The sequence below is a fragment of the Artemia franciscana genome, chromosome 10 (assembly GCF_032884065.1).
Source record: "Artemia franciscana chromosome 10, ASM3288406v1, whole genome shotgun sequence".
NCBI lineage: Eukaryota > Metazoa > Arthropoda > Branchiopoda > Anostraca > Artemiidae > Artemia > Artemia franciscana.
The window spans coordinates 45,651,709-45,673,248 of record NC_088872.1 but is presented as its reverse complement, the minus strand read 5'-3'; the positions used below and the strand labels follow the sequence as shown (position 1 = coordinate 45,673,248).

Here is a 21,540-nt window from a genome sequence, read left to right as displayed (position 1 = left end):
ATATAAAGAAGTACGACGATTCACATGATCAAGGTAGCATAGAAAGCAAATACAAATCTTTCTACACATGTCTTTGTTTTTGCCCAAAACCACCGAATTGAAGCTTTTCATTCTTGACTGGCAACGCTTAGCAGCTCATGCCTTAGAAAATTTGGCTATAATTGTAACTTCATGTCATAGGTAAGTGAAGTGGTAGCGACCCGCCTTATGACCAATAAGATTCGAATAGTTGTCTCAGTTAAGCCATAGTTGGCTTCTGCAGTGGGTAATTGCATAGCGGGTGGTACAGAAGTTGATTGTTCCAATGGTAGAAGAACTGCCGCTGGGCTGCTGAATGTCAGGTGGAAGTGGAAGAAGGTGGAATCAGCAGTGAAGCACAACCAGTTACATGGTTGACTTTATGCTGGATGGTTGCGCATAGCCATTCTTTGGAACGATTAATTTGATTTCAAATTCTTGTGATAACTCTTGACCAGTGATTTATCCTTGGATAATTTTTAGCAGTAAAAATTGGTTTGTATATGAATCTGATGTATATCAAACATTCCTGTTGTACAATCTGGCATCGATACAGTACCCACACTCTCCTTAAGGAAACACGGTAAAATTCTGGAAACTACTTTAAAATGCTTACTTATACCCCTACCCCACCCTAATGGATAAATATGTAACCGAATTATATATACTCAGAGAATTTTCAATAGGCCGACTCTTTTCTTCGTATCAATTGAACGGCAAATAAAGAACCTCAACGGCAACAAACAGCGGGAATAAAAAGTTTGTCTGAGGAAAATTTGCTGAGTTTGAGTAATTTGGCTATATATTTGTCCTTTTGGGGGAGTGGGGAGGTTAACTAATGCGCATTTACAAATGATATACATAAGTATTTTTTGAACGTTTAAAGTAGTTCCTAGAATTTTATAGTGTTTTCTTCTGGAAAATGGGAGTTTTGAACCGATACCTAGAATTACAAACATCAAAAACAAGAAAACAACAAGGAATTCTTTTCGTAGAACAGTCGAATTTTAATTTGAATGAATATTTTGGCCCTATGTCCAAGGGCCGTCCTCAGCAAAACATGAATATATTAAATAAAAAGGACATACGACCAATAAAACTAAAATGAAATTTTTCTTAAAATAAAGAAAGTAAGTAAGCAAAACATCCTTACTTCGGCGAATTTCAACCATGTCCTGGTTGAAGTGAATCCTGGTTGTACTTCGCTGAAGTAAGGATGCTGGGACTGTTTTAAGAAAATTTTTATTTTAGTTTTATTGGTCGTATTTTGTTGTAAGATTCATGTTTTGCTGAGGACGGCCCTCAACCGTCCTTTTGCTGAGGACGGCCCTTGGACATAGGGCCAAAATATTCATTCAAATTAGAATTCCAATGTCTTATGAAAAGAATTCCCTATTGTTCTTCTTGTTTTTGATGTTTGTGATAAAAAGACAGTGTGATCTTCCTCGCTATTTATATCTAGAATCTGTTTGTAGACTCTGCTCCTTTTAAAAGGCAACATTTTTATTTAATTTTACAAATTCCTTAAAGAGGAAGGAATCATTTTCTGAATCCTTAAACAATATAAATAACCTAATTTAGCTAGATTTACAAAACATACTAACAACTTTTGGGATTATTCAGCGTTTAAATGAAAAGATGGCTTATGACGTTACCTCTAAGTATACCTTAAAAAAATAAAGGTATTAAACACCTTGGGATCGGACGCGTCAATTGGAGCCTTAGATTTTTTGCCCCCCCCCCTCTAGATTTAGAAAAATACCTGTTTTTGGAATTTTAATCCAACCCGTCTTTGTCGTTGTTAAGAAAAAACTGCCCCCCCCAAAAAAAAAATTTGAATATCCCCCTTCATTTTCGTGAATTGACGCCCCTGGTTGGAACGACTTAATTTCGAAATCTCTTTTTCTACAAATTTATTGATGCAGTATAATATTTAGTATTCAGTCATTTTGCTCACCGGCTTTCCAAAAACTTGAGTTTATTTTTTCTGAGAAATAAAAATATGATGATAAAGTCGTCCTAGAGTATTAAAATATCTTTTTTTATAGTGTTGCAGCGCTCATGAGAAAAAAGTCTAGGTAGGAAGGTCACCAAGTGGGGATGCTGAAAACTGAGCGGAATTTATACTTTAAAAACTATTAATAAACAACGCAGGACCCAAATTCTGTATTTCTTGGTTATGTTAAATTTGGGTGTTTTAAAGCTTTCATTACCTTTAGCTTAATATAGCCTAAGCCAATATACGTACCGGCGCTGAAACTAGGTTAACTGTTAGTGTAGAACTTCAGGACAAACAAGCTATTGAAGGCATCAGGATGGTCTAATCAACCTCGGTGCAACCTGTCGAGTTGCATCAAGTCAGGTGACTTGATTCCGAGCAAGAGGGCGCTACCAAGTTTTATTCCCCCCCCCACCACAGAGTTTTTCTCTGATTTGGATAGTGGTCATAAAATGCAACTCCCTCCCTCCCTCCTCAATAAATGATTTTGTGGTCCCCCCTATAAACTTCTTTTGGTACCCAATTCCTCCAAAAAAAAATCTGGATACGGCATTGTGATTTATCTGTGCAGGACCAGGGGCATATACAAAATCAATGTTTGGGAGGGCACTGATAAAAAATTGGCTCCCTCATCGATGTTTTTCGTCCCTCAGATCTTGTAATCAGGGGAAATTTTTACCATCTGAGGGAGGGCACGTGCCACTGAAACCACCTCCTGGATCCGCCCTACGCATGATTTGTTGCTCTCTTAAATAGCTAATCATCAAGTTCCGAAAGATATCATTCCCAAAAATGTCGGAGTTGTAGCAAAAGCTGATTTTCTGCTAAAACACTGTTTTCAAACCTCATACTCAGAAGAAATAGAACTTTAATAATATAAGTTGGACTACCAACACGGGAAGTTATTCAAAGTTTATAAAGCTTAGTATGACACGAATAATGATGCGTCTGTTAGCCTATAAAATTCCAAGTGAGATTCTTATGATGCTGTGGCAGACATTTATGCAGAACTATCTTCGGGGGGGGGAATTATAAGAAACCTCATGTTTAATTGAATATAAGTTTAACAAGTTGAATAAAAGTGCCTACAAATCGGGAAAATTTAGAATTGAGGGTGGGGGTGGGGGTGGGTACCAAATCCCCTTGAAAACGTCCTTATGATGTGGCCATCTCAAATTGCATATTCAGATAAATACAGTAATTTGTTCCTGTAGTTTCTTTTATCTGAGCATTAGACACGGCTTATTCATGTTCATCGTAAAAATGGTGATTTCGAAACTGAAGCATTCAGAATTCTGTTATTCATAATGACAGATTCTGGAAATAAAACAGTGACATCCTAAACTTAATAAGGGTTAATTGTAAATATTCATACGATAATTATTACTATCGTTTCTTTTGCAAAATGTGGACCCCCCCCCTAAAACAACGTTTGCCCACAAAAATGGTCACTGGGCTAGAATGTGTTTTTCTATTTACGCAAAATGGGTATTAAAGACCACGTAATGGCACCGGGGATCTTCCTGGCTGTCAAATGCCCCCACTATATTCTAGCGATTTTTAAGTGTTCTATTTAGAATTTTTAGAATTGTCCATTAATTTACCTATTTTGGTTACTTTTTAACTTCGGCCCCCCTATATTGAATCCTCTGGACATACCTGTGAGCAGTGGTGTCAATTCATGAAAATGTAGGTTGGGACAAAGCGTACTCTTCAAAATCTAGGAGATCAAAATGTAATTTTTCAATTTTTTTTAGTGAAAATGCTGAAAAAGGCATTTCTCAATGAAAGTACGAAAAGAAATGTTTCTCAAATATAAGGGGGTGGTCAAAAATATCTAAGAGGGTGGCAAATGTCCCCACCCCAAGCGACGCTCGTGTCTATGATACGTTACAGTAATTGTATAAGTGGAAACTTAGTGGAATTTGGAATTGAGTTATTCAGCACCTCAATTTTTAGAAAGCGTTCCGAGGAAACAGTGCACCCCAAACAAAATCTTATTATTATTATTAATTTGATTTCTTGTTTTCAACTTTCGTCTGTTAAGCTATCAATCCGAGTCAAGGTATTAAGCTAATGCTGCAACTGTGTAATATGTAACCAATGTTTTTTTTTTTAGAAACAAAGATGTATGGCTCTGAAATTTCTTAAAATATAAAGGCATCATTATAGTAATGGGATGCAAACTAGTAGGGCTAAACTGTTTAGATATTCTTTAGAATTTAGTCGCTAAAATTATCACCGTAATTAAGCTAATACCGATTTTGAAAGTGCTGCTATTGGTACTTATGCCTAGGTGCCCAAGGGTGGCAACCCCTCCTCCACCTGAAATGCTAGTATTGTGGTTGGTTCTGTAATTCATCATATTTTCCACATGGTTCCCCTGTTTTGTTGTTATTCTTAAGATTGTCGACCTCTCCAAAATTTGGGAGACCCGTAAAAAATTAAAAAAAAAGAAAAGGAATTTCCCCGCCTATGCAATAACTACACGTGTTTTATTTTACTGCTTTCATTACGAGTGATTATTTACAATTATGTCAATGGAACAATAGGATACAAAACGAGGTTAAAGATATGTTATCATTTCACATGTTCTTTTTGGTATAAATCAGATAAACAAATTGTTTTTTAGCTTTTCTTAAATATAATAATTACTTTATTACTACTATTAATTTTAATAGAAGAGGCGGCATTAACTTCTATATTAGAATAGCTTACTGTGGATCTATCTCGGGTGTAATTGATGTCGGATAAAAAGTAAAAAGAGCGAAACTGTATGATGTACCTGTTTTTCAGTCGATGAAGACCAAAGACTTCCTTGCGCACTTGTTCCTTAAACCCCGGGGTAGATTTGGGTAGCGTCAGGTGCTTGATGTCCAGACAATATGTCTCTCTCGTACAGTTTTGATAGGACTTGATGGATTTACTGGGATGATTTTTCAAAATGACTGTTGACTGTCAAATTGGTTAATGGCATATGTTGTCATAAGCTTCAATACCTTTCTTTATTCATAAGCAATTTTGCCTGTTCCTGAAATCAATGTCGTCGTTTGGAAGGGAGCGACTAGCTTGAACCCCCCCCCTCCCCGCTGAGTCTCAAAAATGTGCCAAAAAGATGAAATGGGCTCTAATTGGGTTTTCCAAACTAGTTAATCCTCCACCTTACTCCCTCTGCTTGATATTTTAAAATATATTGAACTAGATACTTGGCTCAATTAGGTGTGTCGAGTCATGTTATAGGATTTTTCATCTTAAACAATTCTGTAGTCCCACTTAGTCTCGATATAGTGTGAAAGTGTTCTTTTTCTATTTACTGCTTATTAAGCTTTGTTATGACATAAGTCATGCTTTATATCTTTTTTCATGACTGCGTTGGCCACTTTTCTTATTATTTGTTTCATTTCCTATTTGCTGCTTTTTTGGCTCATTCTTTCTTTCTTCAAAGGATTTTAGTTTTTTCTGTGTGTAGAAGTATCAGACAAAGCCTATTAACAGACGCTTGACAATTTCTACCTGTTTAGTCACAATTTTTTTTTTTTAATGACATGAGTTTCTGGAATGGGCACAGGGGAGGTGTCTTTTAGGCTTGGGCCCCTAGATATCTAAATATATCAACAGTATTTCCCATACCTTCTTATATTTGTATATAAATCGTATTTTTAGTTGTTTTTTCTATTCGTCCTATCCTCACAATAAATTCCGCAACAACCTGTTTGCATCATAAACTCCCACTTGATTGAGAAACCTAATTAAAAGCATTTAAGGTTAGTCTTCTGAGTTTTTTTTAGATGTTTTATGGATCGGTAAAGAACATAGTCACAAATGAAATTTAGGCTAGGAAGAATACTATCTTTTCCGTTTACTGACCGTGTTTGTTCTGTAGCACCAGTTGAAGGGCCACCAGGGGTCTCGGGGGCTATTTTTGCTCGTTATCTTATGTCATTTCATGATAATTCACTAATTTCTATGCCTTGCTATAGTATTGTTGCTGTGCTGACAAATTCATCCCCTTTATCCCTGAATTACTTCTCTACTGATGCTTATGCAATTCCCTTCGCCACCACTATCAGACTTCTTATTTATCTTGGTAAGTTTTCAAAGACTCTCGTCTTCGTTTCGTGGCTGCCAAATAGTGGGTTCGTTGTCTTTAGTTCGAATAAGTCAGGTATAGGGGCAAGGTCATATTTAGGGAGAGGGTTTCGGGTTTGAAGCCCCTCCCACCGAAATTTTTATCCAACTCGTGAAATCGTAACAAAAACGAATTTAAGCAGATTTTTTAGGCATTTTTGAAGATTTTCTGTAAAGTCTCCCCCCCCCCCTGCGAACCAAAATCCTGGATACAGCCTTGTATAGGGGCATAATCTAAAGCTTGGGGTAGTGCATGACTTACTATTAGTCTACAATCTTTACAGTTTTTTTTTAAGACCCGACCAGAAGCTTTATTTCTGTTTTAGAGGGGGGATACGCCATTTACTATCCTGACAAGGAAGATAACTCTAGGAAATTGTGTTTTCATTTCTTCTTTTTAGAAGTCTAGGGAAGATGATGTTGTAAAAGACCAATTTAATGTTAGCTAACACTAGTAACTTGTTCAGACTACTCAAATAAAATAATCTTCATTCAGACCTTAACAAAATAAAGGACATATATGTTACTCACAAATTCATCGTGTTGATACAATTTAGGGTTATTTTCCTGACTTTAATTAGCTTCTGACCGAAGGTGCTGTACTGGATCATCCTGTGTGATATATCTGCCACATGGCATTAATGGTTACAAATATAAGTTGACTTCCTATCCTTTGTTTGGTGGACTTGCCTCTACACCAGTTAACTGGTGCTTATACAAAATATGTTACTGTATATATGCTACTATACGTGTTACTATATATGTTACTATATATACTGTTACTATATATGTTACAATGTATGTTATAATATATACTACATATGTTACTTATGCATCAGTTCACAGTTAACTTATATTGTCCTTTGAAAATGAGAATTTTATTGGGAGAGCATTGATTTAATAAAACAGGTCGAAAATAAAATAAATAATATATTAAGTGAGAAATAAATCCCTCAAAACCAAAAAGTATAATCAAGAAGTTAATTAGTATTTTATAACTATTTATAAAACAATTTGATGGACGTATTTTTAAAAAACCTGAATTTCTTATGCCTTACTCAAATAAATGAACGACGGAAAAATGCCCTATGTTCCAAAAATTATTCCTACAAAGAATCGGTAGCAAATGATTGATAAATAGAACCACGTAGAATTTGCAAATTAATCACATAGAAAAGCGTTGACTTAACAAAACAAAGCAAAAATTTAAAAAATATAATAATAAGGATAATAATAATAGTTAGCTTATGAACAAATAAATAGATGCAAATTTTTCTGTATAAATTAGATAAATGAAAATTCGTTGGTTATTTCTAATCAATGAGTTTCTAAACAGTGTTTGGCCGTATCTGTTTTTTTATTCATATCTTATATTACTATATATATTATTACTATTATACTTTATTTGTTAAAGTATAATAGTAATTACTATTATACTATATATATATATATATATATATATATATATATATATATATATATATATATATATATATATATATATATATATATATATATATATATATATATATATATATATATATATATATATATCGATATGCGTTGTTATTTTCACTTTTGGTATTTAATATGCTGAACAGGTACAGGCATTTATTTCGTGGCAACCTTTTTTTGGGTTCTGTGTAACTATGTTACAAACTTTCTGTCACTTTATGGGCCTGTGTTAGGAACTACAAGCTCCCCAATTATGACGTGTGTGTTCATTATAACTTTGGAGGCAATCAAACATCCTATGCTTTAACAGAAGGAACTTTTTTGTACGGGTCTACAAAATTGCTTGAACTTGTCACAGGTGCTCAGGAGGTGCTTCTTGAGTACTCAGGTGTCAGAATCACCCCAGAAATGTTGATCCCTTGCGATGGAGAAGATTAAGAAGGTCCTGTAGGATCTAAAATATTTACTATTATCTCATTTAAATGGGGTTAAAGCTAACATGACAAACCTCAGCTGCCCCCCACCCCTCATTAGAGAAATTCAAACTCTAAGCTACCAAGTATGTCTACTGAAAGTGATGGTACTTGGATCCAGTGATGCAGCTTAGGCAAGCAGCCTAGACATATCCTGCATAGTTTTCTAGAGCTCCTTTGTAGTCTTTGATTCTTTACTATAATATTATATATATATATATATATATATGTATATATATATATATATATATATATATATATATATATATATATATATATATATATATATATATATATATATATATATATATATATATATACGGGTGAAACCCTATATAGGCCAGTGTATTCTCCTGATGAGCCCTTGTGTTGGGTTGTTGCCTCTGAATTATTTGTCTATATTATTTTTTCTATTGTTTGGTAAATGACGACTGATACTTTTTGACGACATGACTGCCTGTCCATGGATTATTCCTTATGGTTGATTGTGTATGGCTATGCTGTTTGACCTATGTGATTGTATGGATGAGTAGGGTTAAGGCCTCATTCAAGTGCTGGTCTATATTAATCACTAATTTAGGAAAACAGTCTTCCTTTTCTCCTTCTGTCTCTTTTTTTTTTTTTTGTGTTTGTGCTGTTGCATTGGTGATTTCTCTTTTCATGATATATATATATATATATATATATATATATATATATATATATATATATATATATATATATATATATATATATATATATATATATATATATATATATATATATATATATATATATATATATATATATATATATATATATATATATAATATATATATATATATATATATATATATATATATATATATATATATATATATATATATATATATATATATATATATATATGTTTATATGTTTATATGTATAATATAATATATATATATATATATATATATATATATATATATATATATATATATATATATATACATATATATATATATATATATATATATATATATATATATATATATATATATATACATGTAACAATACATACATACATCAAATGCCCCAACAATATGCATAGCTCAATAAATCTAACATGTCTCCACCTATATATATATATATATATATATATATATATATATATATATATATATATATATATATATTATGTTTTATGTTTATATGTATAATATAATATATATATATATATATATATATATATATATATATATATATATATATATATATATACATGTAACAATACATACATACATCAAATGCCCCAACAATATGCATAGCTCAATAAATCCAACATGTCTCCAGCCTTACCTGCTGTACTTCTGGCTCTGTGTCTGATTTTCTGTTCTACCCTCTCGCTTCTTTCTAAACGTCTGTTACTTAAGAAGCTATGCATTCAGCTTATTGTTTTTAGTAGTTATTTAGTAGGCCATTTAGTTTATTATATGCTGCCACATTGACCCTCATCTGAATGAATAAGAACACATCTACCTTAGCGAAAATTACAACATGTTCATTGATGTATATTCTTCTTTCTGTTTCAGATCATAATACTATTATCTCTTGGGATCCAATCGTTTCCCCTATGATCAGCATGGAAGTTACTGTGCCCCATCTTTCGGGACAAATGGCCATGACCCATTCTGGAATGCATCAGCTGGGAACAGAGGAACAGAAGAAAAAACGTGAGCATTTCTATCTTTTAAATAATTGGCCGCCTCATTTTTGAATATCCCCGTCCTTGTGAGACTCCTTGCTGGTTTCATGTCAGATATGACAAAAAAAAACAATTTTATGAAAAGTAATAAGTTATTTTGAACATAACACAGATGATTGATTCAAGATTTATGTTCTAGATTCCTCAAGATGTGAAGGTTGATATGAAAAAACATTAATAGCCAGAAATACGATAAGACAATGAACTTACGCTGAGAAAATTTATTGGTCTATTGTGTCCTCTTTCCTCAATCTAATGGCCCGTCCTAGAATATTTGATTTGTACATATCCTTCAGACACAGCTAAGTTGCATCTTAATTTTTGGAAATAGAAATATTGGCATTCAGTTGTCAATATTATTGACATTCAAGTTGTTGACATTCAAGTCAGTCCAATTATCGACATTCAGTTGAACGTAATAAAGCGACAGCTATTTAACTATTAGTATCAAATCAAGTGAACAGAACTTTTTTGGTAAAGATGAGTTTCTCGGTGATGCGTGATTCTTATTTTGAAACAAACGCCAACAATAGAACTATATATAAAATAAATTAGTTCTTGGGAGACACCCAGATTTAAGGAGGGGCTTGTGTTAGGGATTGAGATTTTTTATTTTTCATATATACCTTGTCCCTAATAATACAAATGATTATAACCAGAGAAATTATTATTTTGATATGTGATTTGATGCTCGTAAGACATAACTACTAATACGTACCCCAAGTTCTTAGTATCCTGAATATGAAAAATCTATTGATATATACTAATAACGTAAAAAAACATAAAAAATAAACAAAAGGCACAGATAACGTAAACTTTGATCAGCGATCATCGATAAACACTTAAATGAATCACTGTATTAACCTATTACTAGTACTTAATACATTAAAAAACGGTCATTGAAAAGATCACTTAACACTCGGAAAAATACATAAATAAAACATTACACTTACTTTATACTGATTTTTTTTTTTTTTTTTTTTTTTTTTTTTTTTTTTTTTTTTTTTTTTTTTTTTTTTTTACAAAATTTCCAGATGCCTTGCTACTCTACAGATAAACTGAGGCGACGTTCTATTTAAGATTACATAAAAAAAAAAAACTAGTTTTTTTAACTGAAAGTAAGGAGCGACATTAAAACTTAAAACGAACAGAAATTACTCCGTATATGAAATGGGTTGTCCCCTCCGCAATCCCTCGCTCTTTACGCTAAAGCTTTTAATTGTATTAAAAAGCAGAATTGTGGCAAAGAGTCAAACTTTAGCGTAAAGAGCGAGGGATTGCGGAGGGGACAACCCATTTCATATACGGAGTAATTTCTGTTCGTTTTAAGTTTTAATGTCGCTCCTTACTTTCAGTTAAAAAAACTAGTTTTTTTTATGTAATTTCTGAACGTTTTTGAATTAATGCATGTTTGATTTTGGCTCTCCACACATAAATTATTAAAATGAAATTTGCATATTAATTCCTTTTTTGGCTAAATGGCTTTCTCTTAGTTTTGATCAGACGATTTTGAGAAATAAGGGATGGGAAAGGAGGCCTAGTTGCCATGCAATTTTTTGGTTACATAAAAAGGCAACTATAAATTTTTATTTTTAACGAATTTTTCTATTAGTAAAAAATATACGTAACTTAAGAATTATCTTACGTAACAAACTTTTATATTCTTTAATTTTTATTATGTATATGAGAGGGTTTGTACCCTCGTTAATACCTCGTTCTTTACACTAAATCGCAAGTTTTGTCCCAATTCTTTAAGAATGACCCCTGAATCAGAAAGGCCGTAGAATGAATAGTTGAAATTACTAAAAATACTATAGCATAAAGAGCGAGGTATTTATCTCCTCCTAAATACCTCGCTCTTTATGCTAAAGTATTTTTAGAACCCCTCACATGCGTAATAATCTCTGTTCGTTTTAAGTTTCAATGCTACTCTTTACTTTCAATTGAAAAAAAAAATTTCCATGTTTATTTTTTCAATGTTTTTTTATAGTAATTTTAGAAAATCCTGCGCCCTTTTCATTGAATTTCTGTTCCCCCATGACACATTTCTCCATGGAAAGATCCTCCCACATAGCCCCCTCCCCTCAACCCCACCCCCAAAACCAAAAAAAATCCCCTGAAACCGACTGTACACTTCCCAATAACCATTATTATATGTAAACACTGGTCGAAGTTTGTAAGTTGCAGCCCCACCCCCAGGGACTTTGGGGAGTAAGCCATTCCCAAAGACATAGTTATTATGGTTTTCGACCATGCGGAACAAAATGGATATCTCAAAATTTTGATCTGTTGACTTTGGAGAAAAAATGAGCGTGGGAGGGGGCCTAGGTGCCCTCCAATTTTTTTGGTCACTTAAAAAGGGCACTAGAACTTTTCATTTCCGTTAGAATGAGCCCTCTTGCGACATTCTAGGACCACTTGGTCGATACGATGACCCCTGGAAAAAAAAACAAAAAAAAACAAATAAACACGCACCCGTGATTTGTCTTCTGGCAAAAAATACAAAATTCCACATTTTTGTAGATAGGAGCTTGAAACTTCTACAGTAGGGTTCTCTGATACGCTGAATCTGATGGTGTCATTTTCGTTAAGATCCTACGACTTTTAGGGGGCGTTTCCCCCTATTTTCCTAAATAAGGCAAATTTTCTCAGGCTCGTAACTTTTGATGGGTAAGACTAAACTTGATGAAACTTATATATTTAAAATCAGCATTAAAATGCGATTCTTTTGATGTAGCTATTGATATCAAAATTCAATTTTTTAGAGTTTTGGTTACTATTGAGCCGGATCGCTCCTTACTACAGTTCGTTACCACGAACTGTTTGATACATGGAAGTATCAACTCATTATTTCCAAATATCCCTTCCCTTATCGTAGAGAGCCCCTGGCACCGGCTTAAGCAATGCACTAAATCCTCTTTAACTCTGCAATGTGGCCAAGTATATCTGTCTTCATTGGAACATCTTCCTTTAGAATATCTTTTAAATCTTGCGCTAATTGGCACGCAATTAACCCTGAGCTGCATCCACAACGTCAAATATCTAGCTGGTAAATTCAGCTTAAAGTAGAACTCCTGCCCAAAAACCACCTTCATATCCTTATAAAACTTTAAGGTTTCTGATTTCTTATCTCCTCACTCCATTTTTGAATCATTCATTAATAGAATTTCAGAATATTCCTTTGTCACAATGATAAAACAGTAAAGCTCTTACTTTTATTCTGTAAATTACCTTGTGCTGAAGGTATATATAGAATTGCGCGAACGAGAATATTGCCTACTCAAGTCTAGTAGTTTAATATTAGGTCACAGTGCCCTTTTAATTAAACACTAGATGACAGTGAAAGACCAAAATACAACTAATCTCTGTCCAGTGTCTTGTATGTATACAATATTCCCTATCATAAATATTAAATTCTTCTGAGACGCAAAAAATCTAACATCCTTGCTGAACTAACCTTTTGAATTATTCTAATACCTTTTAGGACTTTGTCAAATATGCTTTAATTATTTATCCCTAATTGAAAACCCATACATTGGTGGTCTAATTTGGTAACTGGTGTGCATTTAAGGAAATTAGTTTAGTGAATGGTGATGAAAAACTGCACAGTCATGGCAGTGATATTTAGCGATTGTTATCAGTTACTTTGAACATTTAGCCATGTCTCAAAGTATCTTAAGTCTTTGACAATTGAATTTTCTCACGATAAAATATCACGTATTTGAATCATGTTTAGGAGAGAGGCCTCTATAAAGTTGATCTCATAAACAGCATAAATGCATTGAACAAAGGATGTATTTTTGGTTTTTCAAAGGACGTCTAATTTTTAGTTTTCCTCTGCTAAGCTAAAATTAGCGATCGAATTTGGCAATTTCATCAAACGCAGTTTGCGGAAAGTCGGGTGCTTAAACTTAAGTATTGTTCAAAAATCACGTCCCTATATTAAAACTTATGGAGCACGAACTGTTGTGACACCAAATATAAAATTCACCCAACAGTGTATGGACTATGGACTGAGTAAAAGTAAGCCATACAAGGTGTCGGCCGTAAAGAGCAACAAGTCTGTAACTAAGAAACGATGCAATGGACAAACAAAATGGACTATGGACTGAGTAAAAGTAAGCCATACAAGGTGTCGGCCGTAAAGAGCAACAAGTCTGTAACTAAGAAACGATGCAATGGACAAACAAAACGGACTATGGACTGAGTAAAAGTAAGCCATACAAGGTGTCGGCCGTAAAGAGCAACAAGTCTGTAACTAAGAAACGATGCAATGGACAAACAAAATGGACTATGGACTGAGTAAAAGTAAGCCATACAAGGTGTCGGCCGTAAAGAGCAACAAGTCTGTAACTAAGAAACGATGCAATGGACAAACAAAACGGACTATGGACTGAGTAAAAGTAAGCCATACAAGGTGTCGGCCGTAAAGAGCAACAAGTCTGTAACTAAGAAACGATGCAATGGACAAACAAAATGGACTATGGACTGAGTAAAAGTAAGCCATACAAGGTGTCGGCCGTAAAGAGCAACAAGTCTGTAACTAAGAAACGATGCAATGGACAAACAAAATGGACTATGGACTGAGTAAAAGTAAGCCATACAAGGTGTCGGCCGTAAAGAGCAACAAGTCTGTAACTAAGAAACGATGCAATGGACAAACAAAATGGACTATGGACTGAGTAAAAGTAAGCCATACAAGGTGTCGGCCGTAAAGAGCAACAAGTCTGTAACTAAAAAACGATGCAATGGACAAACAAAATTTCCTTTATTCTTTTCTTCTGATATATAAACTATGCCTTAAAGGAAGACCCCTTTACTTTTCAGTAAGCACAAAGGCTATCTTTAAAACTCCGAATGGATTTCCTTATAGAATATAACACATTAAAGTCTGCATGGAAATAAAATTTCCTTTTGGATAATGCAGATTTTTGTTAGAAAAAGCTGTTTTTGCCCCTATAAAAATTTCGGAGCATTTAAGTCGTGAAGCAAAATAATATTTAAGTTGGACAAAGGCGAGCTTTATAAGTAAAAAATTTCACAAGCGTGGGTAAAAATACAAATAATAAACACAAAGATTCCTTAATTCGAATTTTTGATAATACTTTTGTCTTTAGGGGGTACGTCCCCCCTTCAGGAGATAAAAAGTAATATTTAAAATTCAAATGGCACCTTTTATTGACATTTTTCTCCAAAAGATTATCTGAGGATGGGCTAAACATTTCCCCAAGCTACTTTAGCTAATATGTTATAAGATTTACCGCAATTATACTGACACACATTTGAAAATATTAAATTTGTAGTTTTGAAGCTTTTTCTTATTAAAAAAAAAGCAAAATAGTCCCTTAAAATTAGGAAAATGCCAAATTTCACTGATGTACTAGGATAATTTATGACAAAAGTTCTCTTAGGAGGGTTTTAATCCCTGTAAGCCCCCCTCCCCTCTTCACCATGTGGCTGTTCCTCTGTCTTTATTTATAATAGATTATTAACTTCGGGTTTAAGCGACAAACTCATTCTAATATTATTTCATTGCACTATTGAATACCCAGTTCTTAGACAGTAGCTAATATTCTTTCAATAAGATTAAGTTACCCAAAAATACCTGTACATCAACGGTTCGAACCAAATTTGATATTTCTACTTGGGAAATGTAAAAAAAAAAGATAAGAGGAAGGTATTTTTGCGTTATTGAGATAATAAAAAAACTGGAGAAGGTTAATTATCAGAGCAAACTCCTGACTGTGTTCTATTTCACCATTGAAAACACTTTCCAAGACCAATACCAGCTTTAAAAACTTGGTATTATTGCATTAAAATCTCTCAGTGGTATCAGTTGATCGAAGTTAGAGGGGGCAAAATACATTTTCAAAATCTACGTTAAATGTATTGTGTTTTCAATTTTTCAATGAATTTTTCAAAAAACACATTTTCAATTAAAATACACCAAAAAAGATATTTTCCAAAATATAGAGGAAATACCCCCCACTTAATGCCACTAAAATCTTTGAAAAAATTCTCGAATATTAAGCCCGGGTATACAAGAGAAGAAATCTCACCAAAGAGCTCGCTGAGAACCATTCTAGCAAATTCAGCTAAAACTCAAAAATCTGGACCAGCTTGCACGCCGGATTTCTATGTTTTTTGCTGTTTTTTGGGGGGAGGGGGGGGGAGGGTAAAACTTTAAAAGAAAGCATAAACGTAATCAAATGTATAGGAAATCTTAGCAACCATAGTAGAAACCAAAAATTCTAATATTTTGGAAAGAGGGAGGAGGTATGTGCTAAAATCTCCTCATTAAACGCATGCCTGATACCAGATGTTTTGGCCCCGAAAAAGCACTGATTCTTTAAAGTACATTTTCTTGGGAAATACACTGGTATCTCTCACCACTGCTAAGATGTTGACTAAATATACCTAATTTAATTGGAAGTATTCTCAACTAACCTTTTTGTTTTGTTTTTATTTAAGCAAAACAGCTCGTGTCTCCTGTTCTGGCTATACTAATTGGGCCGAATATTTTCAACATAACGTAACTATCAGCCTGAAAAGTTATTTTAACCAGAATTAACCATTATTGAATAGCGCGTCTCATAATTGTCACTATGAAATCGACCCTGTTTGTGTTTATCAAACTCAATCTTTATCCCGCTTCTATTGATACCTCAAATTTATCGTCATCCCATCTATTTGTCGGCATGTCCCAAACTCAATAGCCTTGTCGTGATTTGAATGATTGTTTTCAACGCCGGATTCAAGATTGAACCTTGATCGGATACAAGTCTCGTAGACAGCGGTGTGATTTCATGTAAAAAATGGCCTATGCTAAATCATGAACTTGGCCCAATTTAGGATCTTAGAGATTCACTACGATTTGATACATTTTGACAGCCTGTTCCAGAGAAAGTCCAGTATTTGCCAGAATCACCAGGTTATATTTGTGGGGGGAGGGAGGGGTAAGTTGGCCTCAAGAAATACATTCCTAAATGTGTTCCTGCTAGGAGCCCTGAGTTAACAAGGTTATGGGGTTCATAGAAAAATATGTGCTCAAAACAGAAGATTTCCATAATCAGGTTTTTTTCTTCAATTATGGGTGTCAGGTAGGTAAGCAGATTTTTACCCCCTCTGGGAGATAGATTCGGAACTAGAGGGAGGGGGATATAAACTTAGAACTAGACACATCATATTTTTTCACATAAGACTACGAGATCGCTAGCATAGGTATCAGGGGTAGCAAGGTCCCGAAAGCAACTCCCCCTCTCCTTGCGTAAGTACCAAATAGGCTTCATGGGTTCAATTTTGTTGTTCCCCATAAACTCAATACCTGTTTCTTTTCTTCTCGTACAAGAAAATAAATCCATATTATCTATAAGTCAACCAGAGGCGTATCGAGGATTTCTTTTGCGGGAGGTGTTACAGATTTTTTAAACGTATCAAAAATTTGTTCACATTCATTTTTATTAAGTTTTTACGAGTCGGACAAACGTTTGGGAGGAGGGGATAAACCTCCTAACCCCCCTGGGTAAAGTCTTGAAGTCAATTCAAATCTTTATTCTGAAACATGTTTCAGTCTTTTGACTTAGATTCTTTAAGTCTTTCGTTTCAATTAATGATTTCCTCCTAGCCCACGTTTATTCGAAGGTCTATCCAACATTCTTAGTTAAATCTAAAGAAAGAATTGAACCAAAGAGAGAAAAATGAAGAAGAGAAAGAAGCAGCATTGTCAGTAGGCAAATAGCACCTCTTCCTCTCCTTATTTGACAAATTAGCTGATGACTTGTATTGTTATATCTAACATGCATTTAATGAGTGCTAAAAGAGGATTCACTTGAAAGTACAGGAAACTGTCTGTCATTCGATTTCAAATCTCTGTTCCTGTGGATTTTATACTACCAAATGGATGGAAGTATGTAATTACACTTCATTCATCGTCCGAATTGAAACGGATGTTAATAGGCGAGGTTACAAAATTTTTTCAAAGATGCATCTTGACAAAAGTAAACACTCTTACATTTTGACAAAGTGATATGAAACATTATTTCGGTCTTATAGCCTAGTCTATACCATAACCTACCCATAAAAAAACTAGTCTGCCTTGTTAACCCACGGGTACGTTATGTTTAGGACTAGGACTCTTGCAAAAGTGGGGGGGGAATCACTTGCAACCTCCATCTTGAAAACAAGATAAATCTGCCCAAAAACAGGTTTGGGGAATCGTTTGAGCATTAACTCTCTATTGCGAGAATAAGATGGATATTTGCCCTATATGATGATACCCAAAAACTACCCAAAAACTGATTTTGGGAATCATTTAAGCATTAACTTCCTATTGCAAGAACAAGATGGATTTTTGCCTTATATGACGATATCTTCCTTCACAAACGAAATGACCTATGTTTGCCTACAACAGCTAAGTGCTTTGACCTTGTCATTGCAACTGACACCTACGTTGCGGGCAGGGTTATCATGTCTTATATTGAAACTCGAGCCACCTTAAATAGTGAATATACTACTTGCTTTTTACTTGGGTTGAGACACCGATGGGGGGATACTATCATCCTACACTTGAAAGAGGCTTTTTTCGTATTTTCAGTGAAAAAATACCACCCAGTGGCAGATCCAGGTAGGGGACGGAGGGGCACGCACCCCCCTGACGTAGTGGTGGATTTGTGGATAATATCATTCTGCCATACTAAATATCATATTTTTCGTAGAGGGTGAACAGCTTTTTCATTTTTTTATGGCGGGTGGTTTCTATAACTTGCTGTTGTTTGTATCAATATTTTTACATCATTTTAATTTCAAAGATTCATTAAAACTTAAACCCTCAGTAGATTTTAGATTAAATCTACGACCATTTCTACAACCTATCTACGGGGTATAATCGTTGAGGTTCCATTTAAATTGCTGGTATTTCTTTGCTCGCAAGTTTATTGGAGTAAAATATTTTGCCCCCCCCCTCCCTAAAAATCCTGGATCCACCCTTGATGCCACCTCGGTAGGTATGGAAAATTTTTGTTTCATATTTTCACTGACAAAAAACTATAAAAAAAACTTCCCCCCTTCAATTCCATATTTGCTTTTTCAAACTTTTGTTCTAGAGTAAGATTTGATTCGTATGTTGTTTAATTGCTTGTCTACTTATCTTAGTTTTTTTTATATATAAAAACTGACATGTATCACAATTACGTTGAATTGAAATTCAGACATTTAGTTCAATGATCAACAGTATTAGAATAAAGCATTTACTGATAATCAGAATATTATACATTATAAAAAGTTGCAATTTAATAAAAAATTCTGTCATGTTAATTATGCGATCTTGTCAACAATTTAAGCCATTGGTACATTTTTCGTTAAATTCCATGTCAAAGATCAAACTGTTACATAAATATAGTCCATTAAATCAACCACAAGCATTTATTTCCTTTTTATTTAACCAAAGGTGTACCTTCGGGGTCTTACTGAATAGTCGGAAGAAAACAAAAATCTTATTTCCGACTTAAAAGAGGGAGAGAAAAATATCGTGGGAAAGCTATAGAACAAAGCGGAAGGAAAAGTTGTGGAGTGTGTGTGTCTTGTTTTTATACATCCGATTGATGAAAAGATTCTCATCCTTTCAATTATGTACATTAGCCGATTAGAGTATCCTATAGTCATATTTCCTGAATAGCATAGATGAAATTCAACATTGAGACGCTTTTTTCAAAGCTGATTTTGGGGTTTCTTTGACAAACAATAGTTCAAGGTCGAATGTAAGTTTGCTGAAAACTCCGAACAATATGGCATGTCTTTACAGGTCTAAAAATGATCTTGCATTTGGTAGAAAAAACATTTTTTTCAAATAACTTAAATATGTGTAGCAATCTTGTTTATGTTGTCACAAAATTATTTCCACTCCTTAAAAGGAGTATTATATAAATATTATATACACCGCGCCTTCTTGGAATCCACTTTTCTTCATACATCGCGTGGGCTGAACATTTCACAAGAACCTTTGTCCAAGAGGGCGAGGGTTTGAATCTTAGTGTTCCCAGTTATTTAGCTTGGGACGGGGTCAGTGGCATGATTCTGTAAGGTCAGCCAGAGTCGACCCAGCTCTAAATGGATACCTGGAGACATCTGGGGAAGGTAAACAGGAAGGGTGTGCGAAAGCACAGGATAGTTGGCCCCCAGCCCCCCATTGCACTTCCTGGCTGAAGGGCCAAGAAACAGAGATCAGCACCGTCGGTAGGGACTGTAAAGTCTAATGCCGTATTCTTTACCCTTTTTTTACTCTAAGATGCAAAAGCCATCTCCCCGATGGGTCCATCCTACCTCTGTTTACGTCGTGCATCAGACCATTCATGGAATATGGATGCCTTCATATTGCAAAAAAGCCATTCTCTCCTCTCCGACGGGCATAAAATCGACCACCTTGGGCAGCAACTTCTGAAAACCCTGACGTCAAACCCCTACAGTCGATCCAAGATCGTTTCGAAGGGGCGATTGAATTACAAATTCGTGCATCCTCTTGCATCAAAGGAGTTATCGAAGTTTTTTTCCTAAAAGAGCAAAGCCTTTAAGAGAAGCTCACCAAATATAGCCCTGCAGGGCTATCTTGAGCAGGGTACACTCCTCAGGGTGACCCTAAAAATTAGGTGCATCTAAAGATCTATCATCAGCTGGAATAGCCTCTCAGTAGATTTAATACTTGAAAATCCCTCACTTGAAGCATCCAAGTGAAGGTGCAACAAATACATCAAAGCTGAAAATAAACGAGGAAATTACTAAGAATAATGACATATTATTATTATTAATGGAGCCACGAAGATTGGGATACAAAATAAGAAATAAACTGGGTTCCATTTTTCTATGCAAATACGAATAGACAAAAGATTTTCTGTTGCAAACCTACCTCTCTCCGATGGAATATTAATTTTAGTACAGTTCTCCTATACAATGAATGCTGAAGGGTATGCAAAAAGGAAAAATGGGACAATCGATATATCCTACTTGGGGGATGCAATTTTTTTTCATTATTAATTTATCCATAAAATTGCCAAGAAGGACATTTTTTTACTGAAAACACCCCCGGCAAGGATATTTTTCAGAATCTAAGGGGTATTTCCATGGGGGTGAAATGCCCTCCTTCAATTGGAACCCCTGCACCCAGTTCACTTTAAAATGAAAATGCTTATGAGACTAGCATCTTGTTGTACTTTCATTGAAACAACTTTTTTTTATTTAACAAAATTACACCCTGTCCCTTACATTTTGAAAAATGCACAGCCAATTTAGGCCTACCTTTCGTAGACTGGATTTTGACTCTAAAAATTCTTGAAAATAAAAAATGGTGATTAACTATTGCTTATAGAGGAATTTCAGCTTTAATCCTATTCAATTATAGACTGATCATATCATTATCCAATTATTTACCCCAATTACCTTAGATTTTGCAAACAATGTTTGGGATATTTTTTTGAAAATTGCTTTTGTATTCTCGCTAAATAATAAAAAAACAAGCTTACCCCCCTCCATATTTCAAAAAATACATCTCCATCCCTGTATTTCTGTGAATTGACGTAATCGGCCAGACGCAATACTGTAAGAGGCACCAGTAGTTTTTATCCCTATTTTCCCTTGTTAAATCGCTCCAAATCCTAAAAGGATCGCATTTTCTTTGGCTAAATGTAACGCCGTATCTAGGGGGGGTAGAGGGTTTGAACCCTCCCCCCTCCTTAAATGTTTGTCCGACTCGT

General features: G+C 34.4%; 1 protein-coding gene across 4 annotated transcripts in view; it reads left to right on the top strand.

Moving 5' to 3' along the window:
* Nucleotides 1-282: 282 nt before the first annotated feature.
* LOC136032255 (paired box protein Pax-5-like) overlaps nucleotides 283-21,540 on the top strand; it is an 87,458-nt gene continuing 66,200 nt past the window's right edge. For 3 of the 4 annotated variants that reach the window (XM_065712497.1, XM_065712498.1, XM_065712494.1), the window contains exons 1-2: nucleotides 283-513; nucleotides 9,627-9,767. In XM_065712497.1, coding sequence (XP_065568569.1) covers nucleotides 9,668-9,767 — 100 coding nt within the window. In that variant the 5' untranslated portion in view covers nucleotides 283-513; nucleotides 9,627-9,667. The remainder of the gene's footprint in view (nucleotides 514-9,626; nucleotides 9,768-21,540) is intronic. The other variant, XM_065712500.1, reaches the window with a different exon arrangement.